At 38.0% G+C, this 24657-nt stretch overlaps 1 protein-coding gene across 8 annotated transcripts in view; it reads left to right on the top strand.

The window, feature by feature from the left end:
• Positions 1-24657, top strand: part of hdac7a (histone deacetylase 7a) — a 76198-nt gene that overhangs the window by 7520 nt on the left and 44021 nt on the right. For 3 of the 8 annotated variants that reach the window (XM_047369999.1, XM_047369967.1, XM_047369975.1), the window contains one exon: positions 13277-13342. Coding sequence is in view for 1 of the 8 variants with exons in the window: in XM_047369953.1 (XP_047225909.1) it covers positions 13277-13342; positions 15193-15273 (147 nt within the window). In the remaining 7 variants the exon portion in view is untranslated. Of the gene's footprint in view, positions 1-11109; positions 11286-13276; positions 13343-15192; positions 15274-24657 lie in introns of those variants that run through there. The other 5 variants (XM_047369992.1, XM_047369960.1, XM_047369985.1 and 2 more) reach the window with 4 other exon arrangements.

Below are 24657 nucleotides of genomic sequence, written 5' to 3'. Positions count from 1 at the left end.
TATGAACTGGCTTTAGCAACATTGTTGCTTTGGCGCTAGGACTGCTTCAGTGGAAAAACCCTAAATGTGTCACAGCACGTTCATTAGAATAATATGTTGAATTTGTCTCAGTCAAGACATTACGTATGGGCCAATTACTGAAAATATCTTGAATTATGAAATTCAGCAACAGAAACTGCACTGTAAAAATATAAAACAGTATTAGGATTTTAATATAGTTTAAAAGTGCTGCAATAAATGATCTAATTGCTTTTATTTTAAGTAACAATTTTTCCTACTTCTGCTGATAAAAACAATTATACAGTGGCTTTCAAAAGAGTACACATCCCTGTTAAAATGTCCTGTTATTGTAATCTAGAAGAATTAGACCATGAAAAATAATTTCAAAACTTGTTTCCACAAATAATGTTGAAATTTATACTTTACAATTGAGCTGAACAAACCCAACATTGTTATGGGTCAGAAAAAAAGTTTTATTTTTAATCTCATGTATTTCTTTTCTTGATATAGAATAGGAAAAATACAATTCTTGATGAAAAACCCAGTTCCATCTGGGGAAAAATAACCCCAGAGCATGATGCTGCCACCGCCATCTTTCTAATTGCAAGGTATTCGCTTGGTACAGTCCAGGCCTTATCAGAGCTACTGTACCATATTGGTTATCATGGTCTGAATAATGTTGTCAGTCATTTGTAATATTGTTCTTTATTGTTTATTTTTTATTATTATTTTAATTTTAAAAACAATAGTATTAGTTTTCAAGTAAACATGACTATTACATTGATACTTTTTGCCAATGTGCTTTAGAAATACTTTCAAACAGCCAAATTTATGTTTCTTGTAAGCAAATTTATTAATCTTGTTTAAGCCACTTGACCAGCAGTGCACAGCAACATATGGGGTAGAAGCAGAAACATTTGCTGGCATCTCAATAAAAGGATTTTATACCATAGAAATGTTATAATGCCAAATCTTTTTGCAGTTTTGAAACTTTTCGGGTTTTACAAAATCTTGCTAAAATGTGCTAAATGACCAGAAATACCGCAAGCTTTCTTCATAATTTGTGATAAGACAAAATAGAAGCAAAAACTAAGATGAATAAGTTTTAAAGCCTTTCTTATAAACCTCAGCATGGGATTGCAAAAGAAGTCACAATTTTCCCGTGGTGTATTGCTCATTTCACAAAGGCTGCAATCGGGTTTGTTTAAAAGCCTCCTCGAAGGATGACAGGTTAGAAAAACTGCAATCTAAACACGCTACTTGTGAGTCCATGTGACTTTGTTTACAAGTGGTGCTTCACTTGTAGCCTAATTGGGCATCCTGAATCCAAACAAATTCACAGATTTGTTACCAAGAAACAACAATCCCTAGATTGGACAGTATTTTGGAAAATTACTGCTCCTGTGAGCATTCTAACATTTGTGATGATCTAAATTATCTGTACACAAGTAAAAATAAAAGCGTCAAGGATTTTATTGTCATTTTCAAATGTATTTTGATGATACATGATTAGTTTATTATGTCAGACATGCTTGCAACAACAATTTTTTCCCTTTTGTGAGACACACTGAATTTCCCCTTGTGCAACGGTTGTAGCTGAATATTCGTTATTCTCTCCATTCACTGAATCATTTAGTCATGTCTGCTGTTCTCACACTTGTGTTCTTCGGTAGGTGATATTTCCCGTACAGGAACGTTAACTTAGCTGTTCTTTTTTTCCTCCTGTTGGTTTTATCATGACCAAAATGAAACAGAATAAGGCAGAATAAGCGAGAGACTGCAGGACTGAAAACGAGACATGGGAAATGAGTATAGATCTATTTTTGGCCTGTCTGGGTGTTTCCTAGTCATACGCTCACGCTTCTCACGGTTGTTGTTGTTCAGAATGGTGGGTGTTATAAGGGTAAGTTTTGATTTGATTAGAATTTTGATAGGTTCTCTTTGCATGGGTGACTGCTGCTGATATATCCGGGATTTTCCTGTGGTTGCTATGGCTTCTTGCTTTGTTTCGGCCAACTTAAAACTTTAAATATACCGTGGGTGTAAAAGATCTACAGCCTTTCATTACACACTAGGCTTTTTCTGTCGCTGGCGTTGGCCTGAGTTCACTCACAGTTTAACAGGATGTTTTTTAATAGATTTAAATTAGTTTAGATCTAATAATACTTTAAATCAAATTTAAATTTCTTTTCACTAGTTTCAGATTTATTCTAGCCAAAAAAAGGTATTTTCTGTCTAACAGTTATGGTCGTTATAACTAAAATAAATGAAAAAGCCATAAGTATTTCTTTCTCGACTTCTCGGCGTTGTTAAGTGATGTCTGCACACATGCTATGGTTGTGATGTTGTGGAAAATGTCTGTCGGCAACCTATTGTTTTCCTGTGGACTGTACATGTCATCGAGGCCCCCAGTGGGACTAATCTTTTCAAAGTGACACACCATGGAAACAGTTTGAACACACAAAAGAAAGCACAGCCTGTTTCGGATTGCGTCAGTTTTTGATTACTCTTTAAATGTCTATTTTTTGTTGATTTACTTATCTGTAAAACTGCAAACTATTATACTTTGATGGTAAGAAGCAGGACTTTAAAAAAGTCCTATGATGTATATATATATGTACTGTATGTGTGTGTAAATATACTGCCTAAGGACATTGATATCTGACCTGGCAATCATGATTTTCATTTTAATGACACATTCAAACTTGTATGTAAATTTCATTTTTAGTCAACAGTTTAATGTCACAAATGTGTAAAGGGGGGAAATGTGCTGCAGGTCCACTAATAAATGCAGCAGCAACAGTGTGAGTTTTCAGGTTTACATGCCTTTAATGAAAAGAAAAAAGTTGGATTTTAAATCGTTTGACCTGTTGATCAAGGGAAACCGTGCGATTTTGATCACTGGCGGACTGCTTTGTGCATCACAAGCTTGTATTGATATAACCTCATTTACAGTGACATGTACTACAGTTTCAAGCTGTGACTGCCTCAACAACTAGCTTCAAAGCTGTCTTGCTTTGCAATTGGAAGCTGCTGTTTTGGTTGATGTCTAAGTCAGAGTGCTGTTGCTACACATCTTATACTCTCACTAAAATGATGTGTTTATTTTGTGGCTTGAGCACATTTTGAGGGAGATCAGTCCCATGAAGTGTAAACGTATAATCTTCCTCAACGGCAGCATTATGTGTATTTGTTACTTTAAACAGACCTGAAGCCTCTGAAGCTTTCTGCCTATATCTCATGAGTATCAGCTGACTGAGGCAGACCTTGCTGCTTAAACGTGGAAAAAGAATATCTTCATTTTTGCAGGTTGTGACATTTCCAGTGCTGACATTACGAGAAATGAAGGCATAAAAGTTCAGTAATGCAACTAACCACACCCCAAAACAATCTTTCTCTCAGAGACACACAACTGAAATATGTAAACATAAACAATCGCTTTGGCCGAGTGCAGGGATAAAGGTTCATCTACACAAAAAAATACAAACACCCAGAGACGATGCCTTTTTCCTTCCAAATATTTTCCAAGCTTATTATTTTTATCTTCGTTGTTCTTGTGTTTACTCAGCCCAGGAAAGATAATACGTCTTTTCCTCGTTTTTATCTCCCACTCCCTATGTGATTTCCTGGCTTCATCATGCAGTCTCCCTCTTCCTATCTTTGCCTCGCTCTGGATTCCCATACTCCTTAGCTTCTTCCCTTCCTATCTTCTTGTTTCTTGTTCCTGTTCCCCTCTCATCTGCTCCTTTCTCTTTTTTTCTCATGCAGCATTCTTTGCATTCCATTTGGCTTCTTAAGGGGAAGGACCCCGCTGACAGACCAAGTCCAAACATTATTACAGTGCTCTCAGCCTCCCCCCATTTCAATCCCTTCTCTTCTTTTTCTTCGTGACCTTTCATTCTCTTGCATCTGTGTTTATTCCATTTTTCCAGATAGTTGCTCCAGGAAAGTACAAGTGCCTTTTACCGAAAATGCTGTCTTTCGTAAGTATAAGAAATTAGGAGTCTTATGCGCACAAGTAAACAGCACCTGACCTAATAATGTTTTATGATAGTGCATGAATGTGAAATAGAGGAACTCAAATGAGCAAAGTTTCAGCTTTCCAGTTTTATACAGAGAATGACTTCTTGGTGTCAGTTGTTGTGTAGAAGCTGAAGCACATCTTTGCAGGTGGGAGGCAACTTTGTAGCATACAGTTGACCACATCCTGCCCCATTTAGTACTGAAAAAAGCACCATGTACGTCAGACTGGCTGTTTTTAACTGTATCTCTTCATTTTATTTTACATCTGAAGGATAACTGATCAGGTTTCCAAAACCAATGTAGATTGCAGCCGTTCTGTGCTCAAGCTGATGTTGCTTTACGGTTTGGTAAAGTATCCCTGCTCCACTTCAGGTCACATTAACAACAAACTTATGTATGGTATGATATATTTATTTTACTTATCTGATTCATACAAAGAGGATGCATGTATTCCACATGACGCACATTTTCGTTCAGCCCCATGAGTCAAAACTTTGAAGGTCCACCTCCACTTTTTATGTTTTCTTCCAGGATTGCCCATTGTTTAGCTCTGTCCATCTTCCCATCAACTCTGACCAGCTTCCCTGTCCATACAAAGGAAAACATTCCCACAGTATGATTCTGCCACCACCATGTTTTCACAGTGGGACTGCGGGTCTGCATTATATGCAGCATTAGTTTTCCAACACATAATGATCTGCATGTGGGTCAAAAGGTGTAGTTAAGTTCCATAAAGACCAGAATTGTGGAGTACATGACTGAAAGTTGTTACCCACAGGTGATTTTCACAATAACTGGTTACATTGGATTTATGTAGGTGTGTCACAGTAAGGGCGACTGAATCCAAAAATGCATGGATCAGATTTTTGTCTGCAAAAAAAAAAAGTTAGTTTTCCCTGCACTTCACATTTAGGAACCATTTTATATTAGTGACAATCCCAATAAGATTTATGAAAGTTTGTGTTTATAATGACAAAAAGTGTGGAAAAGCTTAGGGGCCTATACACTGCTCAGGGTCTGTGTCACTACTGGTAGGATGATGCAATACCTGGACCCTACAGGGTTTCACAGTTAGTCCAACTCCACCAGGATGGTACACAATACATGCTATTGGCCGAAGGTTTGGTGCATCTCCCAGTACAGTCCCGGGAGCATGAAGGAGATTCCAGGACACAGGGAGTTAATCTAGAAGAGCTGGACAGGGCTGTCAGAGGTCCTTAACCCATCAGCTGGACCGGTATCTGCTCCTTCGTGCAAGGAGGAACAGGATGAGTACTACCAGAGTTCTACAAAATGACCTCCAGTGGACCACTGACGTGAAAGTCTCTGACCAAACCATTTAAAAACAGACTTCATGAGGATGGCCAGAGGGGCTGAAGTCCTCTAGTAGACCAGCATTTGCCAGGGAACACAGAAATTGTCAGGTTCGGCACTAGTGCCCTGTTCTTTTCACGGATTAGAGTAGGTTCACTCTAAGCTCATATGACAGACATGAAAGGGTCTGAAGGAGCTGTGACAAATGTTATGCTGTCTGTAGTATTGTTCAGGACCCACAGCAACATTGGAGCAGTGGGTCCTGGGTTCCTCCTTGTGCATGACAATGCCTGGCCTCATGTGGCAAGAGTATACAGGCAGTTCCTGGAGGATGAAGAAATTGATACCATTGACTGGTCTCCACCAGGATGCACCTCACTTTCCAGAAGCTCAGTGATGCCCTGGTCAGGATCTGAAAGGAGATACCCCAGGACACCATCCACCATTTCATTAAGAGCATGGCCTGACGTTGTCAGGCATGCATACAAGCATGCGGAGTCCATAGAAACTACTGAGTACCATTTTGAGTTGCTTCAATGACATTTCAGCAAATTGGACTAGCCTGCCGCATCAGTTTTTCAGCTTAAAGTTCTCGGTGAATTTGGATTAAACCCTCTGTGGGTTGACAACTTTCATTTTCATCAAACCGTATAGCTTTTTTTGTTCCAAAATGCATTACCCATTCCATATAAGTATGGATATCCAGCATGATTTTTTTTTTCAATTGAGATATGATGTGCTTTCAATGTCTTCAAAGCAAAGACATTCAGAAAAGATCTTAAGGTCAAAAATCAAACCCCAGATGGCTGTGTTAGGAAGTGACAGCCTCCAAAAATGGGGTGCCTAGTCTTAAGTCTTGCTGCATTGTATGTTGAAAAGAAAGCATTTTACATGTTGCCCCATGGAATCATTCATAGATGTGTAGGCAATATTTTAATAGGTTTGTTTAGTTTAAAAACATAAACTGCCCTGTAAGACAGTCATTTTGTAAAGAAAATAGGATTTTCTAGATGTTGTTTATGGAAAAAATCAACTGACCAGTACTGGAGTGTGTGTGAGAGTGTATGGATGTATCCCTCGCTCCCTGTAGGCGGATGCCTGCTGCGCTGCTTTTCTGTCACCCTGTGGTTTTGTTATTTTTGGCCTAAAAGCGGATGTGATTCAGACTGCATGGTAGATTGTGTAATTGAATGGACCAACCACATACACACATGTGTGCTCGCACACCATAAACATATATTGTTGCACACACAAACACATAACATTGCACACAGACAACTCTCTCTCATACACTGTTGCATAGTTCCATACACCCACCCACCCACACACACACGCACACACACACACACACAGAGGCTCACTGAGGGTTTCTGGGACGGTGCTACCCCCTCCCCCCCCCCATTCAAAGAGGCACCAGAGGGTGAGCGAGCGGACGATGCAGCATCCTCAGCACCAGCATAAGACAGACGCACGCTTCTTGGTTTCAGTATTGGTCTGAAGCATCAGTTGTTGACCCGGCTGACGTGAAGATCGGAAAAAAGGATTAAACACATGCAGATGCCTGCGCTCTGTGGAAACTTAAGGACGGTTAAAAGTGGGGAAAAACTTTCAGAAGTGCTAGTGAAACTCAAGTAAAAGGTCAGATTCTCATTTAACAAAATGTGCGCTGTGAGGATGACATACACAAGGATGCAAAAAAATGCATGAAGATTAAAGTTGGAGGAAAAAATTTAAAAATATATTTAGCTTATTTGGCATCTACAAAACTGAACTCACTGCAATGGCCATTTATGCTCATTTTATTAAAAAACCTTTATTTTTTATTTTGTGTCTTTAATGTCTTAAAAGAAGATTTTACAGTATGATGCTAACCACATTTCAGTGCATTTACTCTCATTGTCCATAACTGATGCAAGCAAACTGCCACCTGATTCTTGGAAGACTAAGACGGTAGCCCTGCGTCACAATGTTTGCCACAGTAATGCAGCCTGTGCACAGTAACTGTAAATGTATGTGCTCAAGTGTGTTAGCACTGACAGGATGCTCCACTTCCTCAAGCAGGGGCCGCTGAGCTTGCACTGCGGGAGCGTCTGACAAAGGCAAGTACAGATTTGTTTTCTGCGCAGAGTTAACGACAATTACCCCTTTTAAAGTGCAGGACTGAATTCCAGTCCATTCACACGTTTGACATCCAATTAGTCACTGTTACAAACAAAACACAGTAAAGGTTGACTTTTCAACAACTTTAGCTGCACAAACTACATTCAATAAATATACCATCTCAGTAACAGGTTGAAAGTGCTTTGTTTTATTCAGACTGCAATAAAGTAGCTGTTAATTATAGCAGGTTTAAGAGGTGTTACAAAGAGAATTCTGCATCAACATGCAAAATAATGTAATCATTTTTGCTATTTGAATGTGATAAAACCCAATAACATATTGGAGTCATTTACATGATAACATTTCCCAATAATTTAAAAATTATTTAAAGATTAGCTGGTAAACACCATGCCAACACGTATCGGTCACATGACCACTGTTCTCCTCTTTGATTCTAGCACGTTCCACTAAATCAGTGGTCTCGAACAGTGCTAGGGGCCAGTGACCTGCACCTTGTAGATGCATCCCTCATCCAAAACCTAAATCAAATGGATGAATTACCTCCTCCTCCTGCAGGAAAGTTTAGCAGAGTCATTGCTAATAATCTATTATTCGTTTTCATGTTTGTTGTAGCAGAAAAAAGTTGCAGGACACCGGTTCTCAAGAACTGGAGTTTGAGACCCCTGCACTAAATGATCCTACTTAAAATGCTATAAGGAAAGTTTTTGGTTAATATTCTTGCATAAATAAACGTGTAAGCTTAGTTATCAAAGAAAACATACAATATGCTGAATACAGATGCCCTATAACAAGGGATTTGTTTCAGAACAGCCCTGTATTAGGTTCAGTTCTGTACATATTAAGTTTTAATCTTACCACATGAGCAAATTAGGTGCAGTTCTAACCCCAAACAATGTAACGCTGCTGGCGTTGTTCAGTTCTGTGAATTTATAAAGCCATACAGGGGATAGATGACTCTGGACAGTGGTTAGAAAAGCTGTCTGGCAATCGAAAGGTGGTGAGTTTGATTCCAACTTCCTCCCCCCATTTATAAGTGTCTTTGAGCAAGACACTGAACCTCAAGTTGGCTATCATTCTTCATTGCAGTGTGTAAATGGGTGAATATGGCATGAAAGAATGCTTTGAGTAGGCAGTAGGACTAGAGAATATAGAAATTCACTCCATTTACACATTGCCCTGGAAGACAGTTCAGTAAAATATTTGTAATTGTGTCCCAAACATGGGCCAGAAATGTTTTGGTATGATATGGCCTTGAATAAAAACATCATGGTTTTACAGTACTGATTCCCGACTACTGTCATCTTAAGAGACCTTATGATACAGTAAGGTTTAATTCATATCCAATTATACAATCAAATCAATACAACTCACACTAATGTAATGCAATAATGCGATCACATTCAGATTCACCAAAACACAGTCAGATTCATCTGTAAATATAATACAATTTAGAAGAATTCAGTTGTAGTTATAAAATGTAACTTTCTTACTTCTTAGAATATTATTCCTTTGTTTCTTTGTCGTTCTGTTCTCCATAGAGTAACACTGGGAGCATGACAAGCTCAGATTAGCTGAATTAGTCAGGTCATTGTGAGCCTGCACTTTTAAAACAGAGTTATCTTAACACACAATGATGGGTAAAACTCTTCAGTTTTATGCACAACTGTCCACGTTTTTCGTGACCAGAAATGTTTTCAAACAGCTGACTTTGTCTTTCTTGTAAGTGAGAGAAAAGCATAATCTATAATCTAACTATCAGCCAGCTGACCTGCAGTGTGCAGCAACAATTTGGGGAGGAGCTTACTCTGCATTACTCTATGCTCCACAGTCTTGCATTTCATTCATGGGACTTTAAACTGTAGGAATGATGTAAAAGAAAACTTTACAGGTTTTAAAATCTTTTTTTTTTTGTTAAACCTTGCTCTACCTTGATACCAGTCACCAGCACATATCTGCTCTAATTCCCTTATCATACATGTTGAATCTTCAACAATATATTGAAGTTAAAATTAGATTTATAATGAAGTTACAATAGTGAGGTCAGGAAAGCAGTGTTTTCTTTTTATCTTCTATAATAATTTGCATAATTTTGACCTGATTCTAAAAAGTTAAAAGCTCTTAGCTACTGTCATTACTGGCTGGAGGCCAACAGTATAAAAGGAAGCCAAATGAGGTTAACAGATTTTTGGTTTTCTGAGAAGTTATTTATTTAAAGGTGATGTGCGCCCAGAAACTTTTTTGCCTAATGCAGCTTCTGTGAGCACCTCACCACAGAAGAGTGCATAGCGTTTTGTGTGGTTTTTGGAAACTGTAAAACACAAAAAAAGTTCATTTGATAAAAAAAAAAAGTATATGAGTAATATTTCAGCAAACAATAGAGATGAATGCTAAATCTAGGGCATATTCATAAGAAATGTAATTTATCGATCATATTCTGTTTGGGCAGTGAGGTCCCTATCCTGACAGTCTAATATACATAACATTTTTTATTGCATGCATTTAGGAAAGGCCAAGGTTCAACAAGTTGCAAATTAGTTTATCAAATAATTATTATTTTTTTTATACAATATGCTTTATAATTTTGTCCCTCATACTTCCTCTTTCTGAGCCTCATATTTGGGTCAAAAATCAGGAGAATTATAGTAATTAAAACAGATACTAAATGTTGATGGAGCTAAAAACAAAAAACAACCAACTCCCTTCTAACATATTAAATCAGCTGATTTTGGTAAATACTATTAAGTACAAAAGTATTCCTACCCCTGGCAGAATCAGCTTGAATGCACTGTACCCTTTGAAGCGGCCCAGTCAGAGTCAAGACTTGAAGCTGATAGAGACTCTGTCGAAGGAGCTAAAGATTAGGGTGATGGCAAGTAGGCCTTCCAACCTCAAGACTTAGAGCTCATCGCCAAACACATATTATGAAAATGATCTAAATACCAGAGGAAAAACAAAAATGTATAGTTCTTTTAGATTGTTTTTTATTATGTTTTGATGTATGTTTCATTAACTGCTGGAAATAAACTCCTAAATTGAATGTAAATGTAATCCTGCCATATGGGGTAAAAATGATTTTAAGATTATCTATTGTTTAAGAAAATATAAACTATTTTTCTACTATTTGTTTTCTACTAGTTGTAGAGAATATAAACTATATCAACTAAATATTAGGCTTTTTATAAAAATCTAATTCTTCTGGTTTTGCTGTACCACCCTTATATTATAAGCAGCCCCTATCTGGCCACCGTTTATCAAACTTTCTGGGGGCAACCCTGTGTTTTTAGGGGTTGAACACTTGAAGAGACATTTAAAACTTTTTGACAGCAGATGGAGCCACACCGTTAATCCGTGTGTTATTAAATCCTCACAATCTGTGAATCCAAAATCAGAAAGGTGCCTGTGCAGTCCAGCTCTGAGCGCGCCGTTCGGGCCACATGTGCGCGCAGGGGAGTCGGTGCCGGAAAACAATAGTCTTTAAACTCCTGTGTGAAGTCGAGGCTATTTTTGGTGGGGCCCGCCTCGCCTGCTATTTCTGTCAGTGGGAGAGCGCACCGCTGCGCATGGGAGGGGAAGGGAAGGAGGGGAGGGAGCAGCCCTGGAGGGGCCGGACTTCTTCTCCTCAACTTGCCTCGGATAAGTCTCCTTTCAGTTCCTCCTCTAATGCTGCCGACTCTACCGACACCAGCTGATCTCTCCATCACTTCTTGTTAGATTTTTAACGCTCCCTCGGATACAAACGGCTTCACAACTGACCCGACATTTGCAGGATTATCTCCGAGTGTGTGGACTTCAAGTGTTTCGAGCTGTTTCTGCTTTTTACGCACAAGGTAGGAGGCAACTCCGGTGCTACACTCCGATGCGAACAGCTTCAAGCCCGATCGGTTGTGTTTACTATTTAAAAGATCTGTTGCTTTGCTGCCTGTGAAATATAGTTGATGTTTGTCGCTGCCTCTGCAGGTGTTTGTTTGGTTTTTATTGCTCATGAACGCAACTATTTTTCTAATCAACACTTTTTCTGAATTCCTCTCCCCGCTAAAGATAATGCAACATGTTTTTTTTGGTCATACTAACTCCTCAGTAAGGTAAGATTCCTAAACGGGGATCATGCAGATAAAAGCAGAGTTCAAACGGTGACGGGAAAAAAGCCACTTTTACGCAGAGGTTCGTTGGGACAGCGGAAACCACTGAGGACATGTCAGAACTTTTGCTTTTAAAGCTAGTTATTTACTGTTATTTTATTATCTTTGTTTCAATTTTACGTTTGTATAAAATCATCTAAACCCTGCAGCAAGTCATCCCCCACACACACATTATCCTGCACACAAAACTGGCAGGATCCTTGCTTGTCAGGTGGCTGTGCAGTGTGCGCTCACTTTATAGGGTCCACATGCGGTTTCTATTCAGACCTGGGTCAAATATTAGACCTGTGCATCACAAATGCAGCTCGCTGTGTCCAGCTGAACTTACCATACTTATAGAATCTGCTGCTGTACAAAGCAGCCCTGGATCACTTTGAACTAGTGGAGTAACAATACATCCCGTTCAGGAGAGCAGAAATTACACGTAGATGAGATTTTAGCAATAATTATAACATAATCCAAAGTATACTGAATGTTTCACAAATCATGAAGATGATATTAAACTAGTGGACAATGTTCCAGTCTAGGCTTGGTTTTGGTTTTGGAGGTCTAATTCTAACAGGACCCTAAAGCTCAGACGTCATTGATTTTTATTTTTGTGTTTTTACAAATATTATAACAATTTCATAAATCTCAAACTGTGTTTTTGAACAAATTTCATTTAGTCAAATGTTAACCCAACCAGGTTTGATCAGTTTAAGGATTTTAGTTTATGAAATGCAGTCCAGACCACCCTGGGCCAGTAATGTGGAGTCCTGGATGATAACCTTGTTAGCTAACATTGATAGGTGGTTCATTAAGTTCTCTATTTAACAGACATGCACAGAAGTTTGAAAACATGGTTAACTTTAAAACAATGTTGAATGGCACAACTTCTGTTTCCATATAACGACTGTACATGGTTTTGGCAACTGGAATTACATTTATTGAATTTTTTCATCCTCTTAGCAAAGACAGAGTGTAGTGGCATTTTTAGCCAGCTAACCAACAGTGTGCAGCAACAAGTGGGGGAGGAGCAGAGCTTGTTACTCTATGCTCCATATAGTCGGAAAAGGATCGCTCACTCCAGTACTTTCCCTCGCATCTCATGGAAAAAGGGTTTTAACCGTAGCTGTAAATAACAGAAAATCTCGGTGGTTCGGAAACCACAGGTTTTTAAAATCTTGAAAGCTTGCTACTGGTAACCAGCTCATGCCAAGTCTAAGCTTATAAAAAATTGGAATCAGTTGTTTAGTTTTATGCTGACTGAAAGTTATCAAGCAGATGCGAACTTCAGAGCCATTAGTGTCTAACAGTTTAACAATTTAATGATTATAGAGGCTTCCTTCATCCTTTTTATAACCAAGCTTTGTTTGTCTTCTGGACGAGAAGTCTTTAGCAACTGAATTCGTCGACACAACCGGGCAACTCAAGAATTACTTCCTTTTACACCTCAGATTAAAGACAACAAGTAACACCTGGGGGTCATAATGATAGCTTTAGACAAAGTGACATAATAAAGGTAATTGGATGTTGCTATCAAGACAGACTTCATATTGATAAGATATTGGGGTTTTCTAACACTGCAAAATATTTACACCCTTATGTTTGGCTTTCGTCAGACTTTCTTGGCTGTTAAAACAAGTTGGAAGGAAGGATACTGCTGTTCTCACGCTTTATTTCTCTTCTTTTATTTGCAGATGGAATCAGCCCCTCTGGGAAGACCATAGAAACAAACCGGGCACCATACTTCACTACTGTGACAGGTTGGACTTTTAACCTTTAAAAGACAATGTACTAAATGTAGACTCTAACCTAATAAGTAGTTGTGTTGCAGGGTAGTAAATTTCCCCTTAAACCACTGAAAGGTAGGCTACAGTCCTAAGCGGCGGAACATTCATGTGAAAAAATGCCGCCAGTCTGCAGTCTTGCCCCTGGGACAACATCTTGTCATCTTTTACAGCGTTTTCATTTTGCGGCATATACACAAATATTACAGTGTTTGGGTGACAGCAGTTTTTCCACCATGGTCTAAGCTGCGTGTTTCTTTGAGAGGTGCAGTAAAAAGTGCAGAGCAGGTGTTGGCCTAGTTAGAAAGGTACAGTTTGCTAAGTAGGGCCCTCTGTGTTTTTTGTTCATGTGTGGGTTTTGCCACAGGTCATGTAGTCTATGTTTCAGAGCCCTAAAAACATGTGTAAAAGGTTTAGATACACATTCTCATTTAATGGGTCTCTTTATTTTCATGAAAGTTTAAATTGTAGATTCTCACCAAAGGCAGCAAACCTGTGAATGAACACACATGGAATTATATAGTAAACAAAAAGTGCGAAATAACTTGAACAGTTTTATGTTTTAGATTCTTCAAAATAGCCACCCTTTGCTTTAAGTACTGCTTTGCTCTCTTAGCATTCTCTCAATGAGCTTCATAACGTAGTCACCTGACATGGTTTATTAAAGACCCTTGAGAGAACTTCCCAGAGGTTCATTGAGAGGTTAATATTTCAGTCATCACAGCAAAGGGCAGCTACTTTAAGGAATCTAAAATATAAAACATATTTAAAGTTATTTTACAATTCTTGTTTGCTACATAATTCCATGTATTCATTGACAGTTTTGATGCCTTCGGTGAGATTCTACGTAGAATGGAAATAGTCATAAACATAAAGAAAACCATTAAATGAGAAAGACGTTCTAAAACTTTTGACCGGTAGTGTACACGCAATTCGTCCTACCATCAAAAAAAAAGGTGGATTTACAAAGTAAATACAGCTCTAATTTTATATGATCTAGAGGTGACAAGCAAAAAGCAGCCAACAAGAGGCAAAAAATGATATTTGTTTCAAACAGAAACCACCATTATGAATATTTCGAGAACTCCAAGTTTAAACTGAAGCAGACAACAGTGACCCAAGAACGAGTGCAAGTCCGAAGTGGGAGCATTCATCTGGGAATTACATTAAAGCCAGTTTAACCACATTTAGATTTTAAATAGCTAACCACTATTAGCATTAAAAATTAACTGCATAGTTTTTCTAAGGGTCAGATACAAACATTGCAAATAAACTATTATTAATGCAACTGTCATTACGTTTTAAACACATGGCAGCCATATTGGATTTTGAGGCTTGGGCTGGAGAGAAATTGAATGTTCCAACTTGGAACTTGGAAATTTCAACTTCTGCATGAAAATGAAATGCTGAGTTTCACTACATTTTTCAAGCACCAATCTAGCACCAATGATGAGCCCTTTCCCCTCTTATTTGGTCATTTTGTAAAAACATAAACAAATGAAAGGTTTCAGATCCTGTTGTACTACTGTTTTCAAATGTCTGTCAGTATGGTGGTACTTGAAAACTTTAATATTGATTAAAGTGTTCCCCGTTATAAAAAGATTACGAACCACAACAATAACTGATTTCCTTCAAAGCATTTCCCTTTTTTAGTATCTGGATGTTAGACATTGAAAACTTCAGGACTTCCTACTGGTATGACACGGGGTGCAAACTTGTGATATCTCTTATCTCGAGAAACACCTAGTTCTACAACAGAATATGATACTTAGATGATAACCATCAAATTTCCCTGCTATGACAGCAGCTCCTCTGTTTCCCAATAGGAAATATTTCACCATTTGTCCTCCTTGGTGTAAGGAATTCTGGAGGCAGTGCAGCAACTCAGAAAGGAGTTGACTCACATGGTAAAGACTTTACTTTTTTCACTTCACCTTAGATCAACAGATCAAAAGTTTGATCCAATGCTCCACCCATAAAGAATCGAGTCACCCAGCTGTTTCTTTGTGTCCCTGCCTTTTACTTTAGAATAGTTTTCTTTGCTGTAAAGCACGCCTGTGTGATCACACTATAGGATTACAATGCATGTCACTAAATTGAAGCTGGCTCTTGCTGTGCCAGGCTACGCTGACTGTATACTATCCTAGAATCCACTTTGTGTGTGTGTGTTAACGTGCGTGTCTGTGGAAAAACCTGGTGAGGTCATGGCCATGGCTGTAGAGTCTGGTTACATGTGTGTTGTCCATGCAAGGCAACGGACACGGGCCCTTTTGCTTTTGGCTTCTTATGAAAATGTTTATTCCTCTCTCACGTACTAACAAAAACGCACAATCACAACACTGTTTGTAATCATTTCTACCTGTAGAGATGTTACCCTTCTACATCCTTGTAGTTGAAAATAGGAGGGCAGTTTGATGTGGAAGCAGTTTGAGTCTAGAAGTGTTCAACATGTGAAACCACCATTTTATGGATTGCTAAAGCATAGAGAACTGTTCAGACCATACAGACTGCATCCAAATACTTTCAGATCACCAGGAGAATATTGCCACAATATGTACCACAATATCTTGGTTCCTCTGAAGCAACTCTGATCCTTGATTTTCCCACATCTGAAAAAGAAGCAAACAAGACAAAGGTTTGTTTATTGGATGAAAAGCTTTTCAGACATCTTTGCTAAAGATGACCCTTACCATTTTTAGTGGTTAAAAGGTTGTCGTCCATTTCTTTTTTCTTGTGAAGAGACATACAGTCATATTCCATAAATTAGAATCTTATTGCGAAGTTCATCTCCATCACTAAGTGATTATATAGATTATATAGATTAATTGCTCACAGACTGTTAACAAGTCTTAATTTCTGGTAATTATAGTGATTTTCTGCGCACAGCTAATGAAAGCATGACATTTAAGATTAGAATATTACACCAGCCCAATAAAATTTTAATACAGAAATGTGGGCTTAATGAAAAGTATGTACAATACTGTCTTAAATGTTATTTTCAAAAGGTACTTTTAATCTGACAAACAAGCCTCATTGGAACACATATTTTAATTTATTTAATTTGACCGTATATGTGCAAAGACAGAGATAATGTGTAAGTTATGTGTTTCATGTTGAGAGTGTTACGTTAAGGAAGTTTAGCCTGGACTAGGATTGGAAAAATGTCATGTGATGAACACAAGAGTGAAATATCATGCTGGACCCAGATGAGAACCAGTATCTCATGATATACCTTTAGTAATACTATAATTTCACAGAATGGGTTTTTACACAAAATGTAAAACTTGCTGCCCTCTAGCCAGTGGCAGCTCTTGAAATGTTTTTGTGACTCCGTGACCCATATCCCACTCTATTTTTTGAGAATAGTCTAAAACATGTGGTAGACTAATAAAATAGAAAACAATGTATCCCAAAAATGACAAAACTTTCAACTTCATGAGTTTGGCTTTGGTGGCTAACGGTTTGGGCACAACTGGTGTAGATTCTCAGTTATGACCATCCTAAGTGTTAAAGCATTTTATTTAGGCGTTCTTATTGTGGTCTTGATTTTGATATACTGACTTCTACAAATATATAGAATAAAGCTCTTCTAAATTTAGTAGTAGTGCATGTTCTGGTAAATATTAACACTATTATCCAATAAACTCATATTTGCTGGTCAATAGGAATGGCTTTATGTTAGTTGTAGCTTGGTAGCTGTAGTTTTCTAACAATGCTATTTTAAAAAGCAATTGGTGGCACTTGGTTGACTCATGTTTTGTACAACTGGAAATAGTTTAGCTGAAAATGTCTTTCACTTAAGCAATGGCTCCTTCAGCCTGCTTGCTTTATATATATATATATATATATATATATATATATGTGTGTATATACATATATATATATATATATATGTGTGTTTGTGTGTGTGTGTGTGTGTTCCCTTATGCCCTTCCTTCTTTTCCCTTTGGTTCACAAAACCGAGTATGAAAAGCTTCAGGGACAGATAATAGGGTTGATTGTAATAGCTGCAGTTGAGATCACGTATCTTCTTCCTGATTGTGGTTTACAAATACTTTGGTCAGCTGATTGTTCTTGTTCCTGCTGGATTGTAGAGCCAAAGGAGGAAGAGTTATATACAGACCTTACATTGCATAGATGAAAAAGAAAGAGAAAGAATAACTAAAGATGTTAACAAAGGTTATCCAAAGACCTTGTACAAAGAAGGAGACCTTGAGTCTGCAAGTTGGTCAGTCATTATTTCATAAGTACTCAATGTTCTAACCAAACAATTTCAGTATTTTTGAAGTGTTTTTTTAACAATCCAGAATGATTTTCAATCAGCTGATTAGTTAGACTGTGCCATTTTTAACTTAAGAACATCTGTGTTTCTAACATGGTCCACGGATCCTGTAATGAATAATTGCAGTATCTCGATCCTGAATTATTACAATCCAGGACATTGCTTGTCCTTGAAGGTGCTGCAAAAGTTTAAAAGCGTAAAATAGGTTCTTTGTTAGCGATTGTCTGAGCAGCACTTACCTTCATTCAACCAACAGGGTCCGATTCCCCTAACAAAGAGCACTCTGACCACTATCCTCTCCAGTTATGACTCTGGTTACTCATAAACACTTAACAAAACCCCATTTAAAATGTACTAAATATCTCTTTAAGTGGGAACATAAAAAGATTGGGTAAAACAAAAAAAAGTTTTGTTAATCTTTTTTGTTCTGTTTTCTTTTAAAATAAGTAACCAGAACCAGAATTCAGTTTTCAATTTTCAGTGCACAGCTAATATATCACTAAATGACATACCTCAATGGAATTTTGTGGGTCAGCGATTCAATTAGCACTTAATTGTAGTTTCTCAAATTTCCTCTGTGTAAAGTGTTGCTTAATAGGGTGACGTCATTAAATCTTAGCAGTTTTCACCCAAAATTGATTGGCTTCATCGTCCTGATTTAACACCCACATCAGCTTCCGCAGAGGCATTAAAGTACTATTTAACCATGGGGACTCTTAAAGCTAAACTGCAGTGCACAGTCAAGTTGTGGTAGTAATGCAAGTAATAGTAGACGACATTGAAGGGGGGGGGGGTGGCTATTTTTGCCCTGCTGAACAAATGGCTCAATTGTCTTGCCTCTAGGTGCATGAAATCACTTGATATGTCAGGGGTAATGTTATATAATACTCTCAGTGGGGCCCCAAAGGACTGTATGTGTGTGTATGCAGTCACCTAATAGTTTATTTCTCTTCAATGCGTGTGTCTGTTTGTATGTGTGTGTGTGTGTGTGTGTGTGTGTGTGTGTATGGCTGGACATATTCACTGTATTATGGTGTCAATGGGATAAGAAGACTAAGTGCATGTGGTGTGACCTGAGGTAACCCTGTCTGTAAGATTTTATTAGTGTGACAAATCAATTTATGTCGCATTAAACTTTGAGCTAAAGGCTTCTTTCTGTGGTCAGCTGGGACATTGTTCTGTTACTGGCCTCCACCCACTGTCTGGATCCCCCTCAAGACAATCTCCTTCCCCCTTTGTCTTTGTCGGCCTCCGTCTTTCACAGGCATATGCATCTAGACGCACTTAATCTGTCTGAAACGTACTCAAGTCGATGGGATTATTTTGCTAAGGATTTACTCTTCTGGCATTTGGTGGGAGAAAGCCTTTAATTTTCACTTCAATCCCACAGTCTTCTCCAGGTCAGAAGCCTGGGATCTAAATGTAATTTTTCGCTTCAAGAAACTGAGATTGTACCATTTGCTTCTGGTGACATTAAACAGTTCTTACATAAATTTAGAAAATAAACCCACAGTCTTGTAAACTGAGGACTAGCAACTGCCTACTATTCAGCCCTTCTTGTATGTTTTTAACCACTCGTGTGTTAGGAATGTTTCTCAGCTTGTACACAGATGATACAAAAATCTGATACCTGACACTATAGAGACTGGTGCGGTTCACGTATATTAGTCTGGACGTAATCACAAGTTTTCCAAAGCAGAACCCTCATTGTATTCTGATATTGTCTGGCCTAAAGCACAAGACAGAGTAATGATTCAGCTCACATACACTCCAGATCAGTGAGGTGGCTGACACTGACCCTGGATCAGATGGCTCGCTGTGGGCTCAAATGTAACAGGATCTCCTTTCATCCGGACCGACTCCCGAATTTACATGTGACTGCGACTGCATGCATGTGTGTGATAGATTGTCTCAAATGAGGCTTGCAGCTTCAGGCTCAGTTGGACCACGCTGTGTAGTTCTATGGGAAAGCGACACAATACATGTTAATTTAAAGGGAATCTGTGTTGGACATTATGTTAGTATTTATCATGGAGTACATTTATTTTGACTGTGCAGAAGTATATACATTAGAGAAGCACCAATCAGAGAATTCTGACTTATTTACAAGCTCTGGCTGCTCTTTGCTCTAACCTGCCATTACCAAGTTTAGCTTATTAAGTTTTTTCTTTAAGAACTGTAAATAACAGCATTCAAAATGTTTCTTTTTAGTCTACCTGAAGTAATTTGGAGCAATGTGTGTGTGTGTGTGTGGCGTGAGAGAGAGAGACAGAAAGAGAGTGCAGTACCTGTACAGCAAGGTTTACTAATTTTACAAATTTTACAAATTTTAAATTTGCAGTTGGCACAGTGTGTGCAGTTATGATGATTAGTGTGGTTAGCTTTGCTAACTGTATGCATCACTATATGCCTTTGAAAGACTAACTCCTAGTTTGGAGACTTCCAGAAGCCTGCCAATATTTCCAAATCCAGCATGATGTCCAATAATGCAATAAGGTAAAAATTACAATAGGACTAAACAGACCGACTTTGCAATGTGTTCAAACTTCCTGCCATCAGCTGAAGTCGACTGTGGGTAAAGTTTTCCTCCTTTCTCATTTCGATAAAACATTCCCGAGGTGTAAACTATGAAACAGCCTAAACTGCAAAGATGCAAAACAGCAAAGGAGCGAAACAGCCAGCAATCGCCAAAGTCTCTGTCTTTTTGGTAGCAGCTTAAATAAACGACAAACTGCCTGGACAACATCATGAGACGCTGGTGTTGAGGAGCTATCACAAGAAGCTGCTCCATATGAGCAACAGGTGAGGCAGTGAGCTGAAACAGCAAATAGTTTGAGACTATGGTGTGCTGTTGTTACACATGCGTAGAGCAAGGTATTCCAACCACTGACACATGCAGTCAAAAAATATGTTGAAGACATTCTTGTTTTGTTGTAACCAACACATCTATCATGTGTTTATCACTCAGTTCACCACAACAAGCTGGCATGATGATTTCCTTGATTTCTTCAAGGAAATCATGCAACAAGTTGGGGACAATTTGACCTAAAAACAAAATCCATCCTTCTGTCCATCTTGGTTAACCCTTTAATAATTTGTCCTAGTTATTCCACTTTGCCATTAAAGGACATATTGTGTTTTAATGTAATTGTTTTAGTTTTAAGACTCTTTTATGGTTAGAGTTAAATATGTAAATATGTAACCAGGGTTAGGGTTACGCCTCTTCTGTCCGTCTTCTGCATGCGTATTTTAGCCTGTCATTATGGAGCTTGCGGATGCGTACCCAAATACAAAAAATGAACTAATAGACGAATTCAGGAAGAAGACCTTTAAACATCTTTAAAAAAGACAGCAATTATATTTTTGTGACAATATCATGTCCACCTCTAATCATTTTTAGGTTTTAATCAGCTTAAGCTATGTCTCAGATGTGAATTTTCATCAGGTGACCAAAAAATGCCCATAGCTAGCCCACTGCCTCTTCATTTGAGCTACTGAATAAATGGATGAATAGACACTAATTTATATTAAAGATATATGCCTAATTAGATTACTTATTTTTACTCCAAGTTATATCATTAGAGCTGGGTTCCCTTCCTTCTTCTTTTCCTGACAACCAGCTTCCTGCGAAAGCTATAAGAACGTGTTATATTTCTTCTTCTTCAACCATAACACATAGACATTGAACTGGATGTCTACAACAAAGATGTGCTTTTGTTACCAGCATGAAAGTAACTTAATGTTATTGATATGAGTTACTTGGGGGCTCTAGGTTGCAGTTATTCAGGCATTTTGAGATAATCTTCGGAGACAAAGTTTTATGATTTGGCCCCACATTACAACTTAAAGACCCCTGTGGGAGTAAGACACAACAAGAATCATGGAGTCGATTAACATTGCCATCATTCCAGAATCGCTTACACACTTTTGTAAGGGTTTAATGGTGTAAGGTTTATTTAGTCATATTTCCTTCATTGAATATTGTGTTTCTGGGGGTTGTTCATGCAGCTGCTTTAGCCAAAACCCGAGACTGAACCAGGAACCTTTAGATTTTGTGTCTGACGCTCTCCTATCTTGAGCTACTACAACCTGCTGAACCTTTTGAGTGTATTAAGTGTTGGTTTGAGATGTGACTGTCCCGAGAGTCTGTGGGGGAAAAAATGTAGCATCAGAGGAAAAAGATCAACTTAGCTTCAGAAATGAAAATAATTGTCGGGATTAAGTACTTACAGAAAAGGTGAAGTAGAATATTTCACATTCATGTCTTTGCATGGCCCCAGATGTGAAGGGAGGACAGGTTTTCTAACTTTGTGATACAATCTTGAAAATTATACACTTAAGCCTTTAGCATAATTTTGTGCATAAATCTTTCCTGAGCTGTACAACACCTCATTGCTTAAAAACTAATACAGCAGATTTATTTGTGAACATATAATGTGAATTAATTAGAATATATGACCGTCTTTTTTCTTTTTCTTTGGCTGTGCATGTGTATGTGTCTGTGTTCATCCCTGACCAGAGGGCAGAGTATGTGCAGGAATGCTAATGTCTTCTTCCTTTGTTGTCCGTGCAGACTGTCGAGTGTGACGGTGCATATTCATGAACCTTTTATTTTCTTGGAACATGTTAACTTTTACTAGGAAAAGGACCTAAATTAAAAAAGAAACAAAAGATTTCAAGATTTGTATCTCGTCTTTTTGTGCAGATGGATTGTTGGGTTGCATGCGCTGCCAGTGTGAAACTGCTGTTTTGCCATGCCTCAATACAAGAACCATCACTTTAAAAGTGAAAAAGACTTGGAAATAAAACATTTTATGTCAGTTTGAGGAGAGAAACCAAACTGTATCCTCCCTCCCGGACTTACCGAGGCTTTAGAAGGACTAGCAAACATGTTTTCCCAACTGATAACCTGCTAGATCATTTGGTTCGTGTGAAATAAATTTCCCTTTCAATGTTGCAAAGTGCTTATGAGAACAGTTTTAAGCAGATGTACGGCTAGATTAGCATCTGTTTGTCTTAGTGTAGCTAACAGGCATTACACATTTGTGTAACTCGGAATGTTAAGGTGGACTTAGATGTTTGTGAACAGATAAAAGGGGGTGAGCCTATTGAGTGAGCTGCTGTTGACAGGTTTTGTCTGTTGGGAAATGTGGAGAATGCGTTTCATGTTGGAGTGAAAAAATGGAGAAGGAGAAAGTGAGGAAAATTGATAAAAGGACTTGAAAAACTGTAGGACTTACATTAGTTTGACATCTTATATTATTTCTATGTCTGACTTTAGCAATTGGTAATCCAGCATAGTGGGTGGGATCAGTATACTGTCAGTTATCTCCTTTGTTTGGAGAGACATGCATAATCCCTCGTACCACTGAGGAACTATAAAGACTACAGATGTATAGATGCATCCAGCTCATAAACTGTGAAAATATCTTACCAATATCTTTCCGAATCACCATTCCTTTTGCAAATAAAGGATTCACCAATCACAAACTGTGTTTTTTAAAGAATCTGGAAAAATCTAGTCCATGTTTTAGTCTATGTACTGCTTTTTTTTTTTTCTTTTGCATTTGACAAAGATTCCACTGATGTCTTCTTTCGCTTTCACAAGTAGAATAAAGGAATATTTACTGTGTAAAATTATCCAGTTCAGTCTTGACTGCTCTTAAGTATTTTAGATATGTAAATAGAGATGATCAGATGTAGTCCAGACCCATTAGACATATTTAAAAAAGCCCCGGTACTTGCTAACAGTTAGCCAGTCGCAGTTTTCTTGCAGCGTGTTCAAGTTGATTATATTTTGCCCATTTAAGTGTCATTGTTTCCATTTGTTCTCTACAGAGAACCCAAAATCCTGCCACGCGGTTTAAAGGTGGTAAAAGATTTTTTTTGCTGATGTAACATAGTGTTGACAGCCAGTCCGATAAGCCGTGCTTATTTGCTCATTCTGTCAATATACAACAGGGACCATCAAGAACTACTTCCTGTCTTACTTCAAAATAAGAGTCTCTAACAGATACAACGACTCCATTTCCAAGGCCCATACTTAGAGCTCAAACTTGCCTCACCAGACAAGGCATGTAGAAAGCAACGGGACAGCTTTTGCGAGATCTTCTGAAATTGGACGAACATACGAGATTTCCTATTACAGGATCATCATAATTCTATTAATAATAGTTTTATTTATGAGTATTTATGACTTCCTTAAAAGTTTTGTTTCAGTCACCAGAGGTAGGTTTCCAAGATGTATTTCCTCTTCCTTGTTGATCAAAATTACCTCATCAGTTTACATCTTGTCCAGACTTGACTCTTGCTATTTACTTTTTTGCAAAATAAACCAAAACTACTACTGCTGCAGAACGCTGCTGCCAGGTACACCAGCCCTTCCTGCCCATCAGAGTCTGCATCTGAGCTTTGGAGTAGATTTCTGGATTTTCTTGTTTGTTTTTAAATGGTCTGACCCCTGGCTGTTTACCTGACCTTTTAACTTTTCATGTACCAACTTGCTGCCGGGGATCTTCTGCCGGTGGCACTGAGTTATAGCCTGTCATCAAAGGTGATCGGGTTTTTGCTGTTTGGTTCCACGTGCCAAAAAATGCTCCTCCAAATGATCTCCGACAGTCAGATGAAGCAGCCATTTTTAAATTCTACCTCATACGTCACAGTATCAAAAGTATAACACAAATATACTTCAGTGTAAGATGTTCAGCCTTCTTGTTATCTGCTAAAGTCAACTCTGGCTTCACCGAAGATAAATTGTCAAAACACCAATGGAGGCATCCATCCTGGTCAGCAATTATAAGAGGGACTTAATTATTTTAAAAGAAAAAATATTTTTTAATTGAGCATTGAAGAAAATATAATACATTTTTGACATCCAATCTTTGAAAAATAATTTTTTTTTGGTAAATTCTTTGTGCATTGTGATATTAGAAAGAAACTTCTTGGATCAATTAAAATAATTTTAGATTTAAATCTGCCAGATGTATAAATAATTTTGGTTGTCACTATA

This window comes from Girardinichthys multiradiatus, chromosome 1 (assembly GCF_021462225.1).
Source record: "Girardinichthys multiradiatus isolate DD_20200921_A chromosome 1, DD_fGirMul_XY1, whole genome shotgun sequence".
Classification (NCBI taxonomy): Eukaryota; Metazoa; Chordata; class Actinopteri; order Cyprinodontiformes; family Goodeidae; genus Girardinichthys; species Girardinichthys multiradiatus.
Note: the sequence above shows the minus strand (reverse complement) of the source record. Positions and strands in the feature narration are given on the sequence as shown.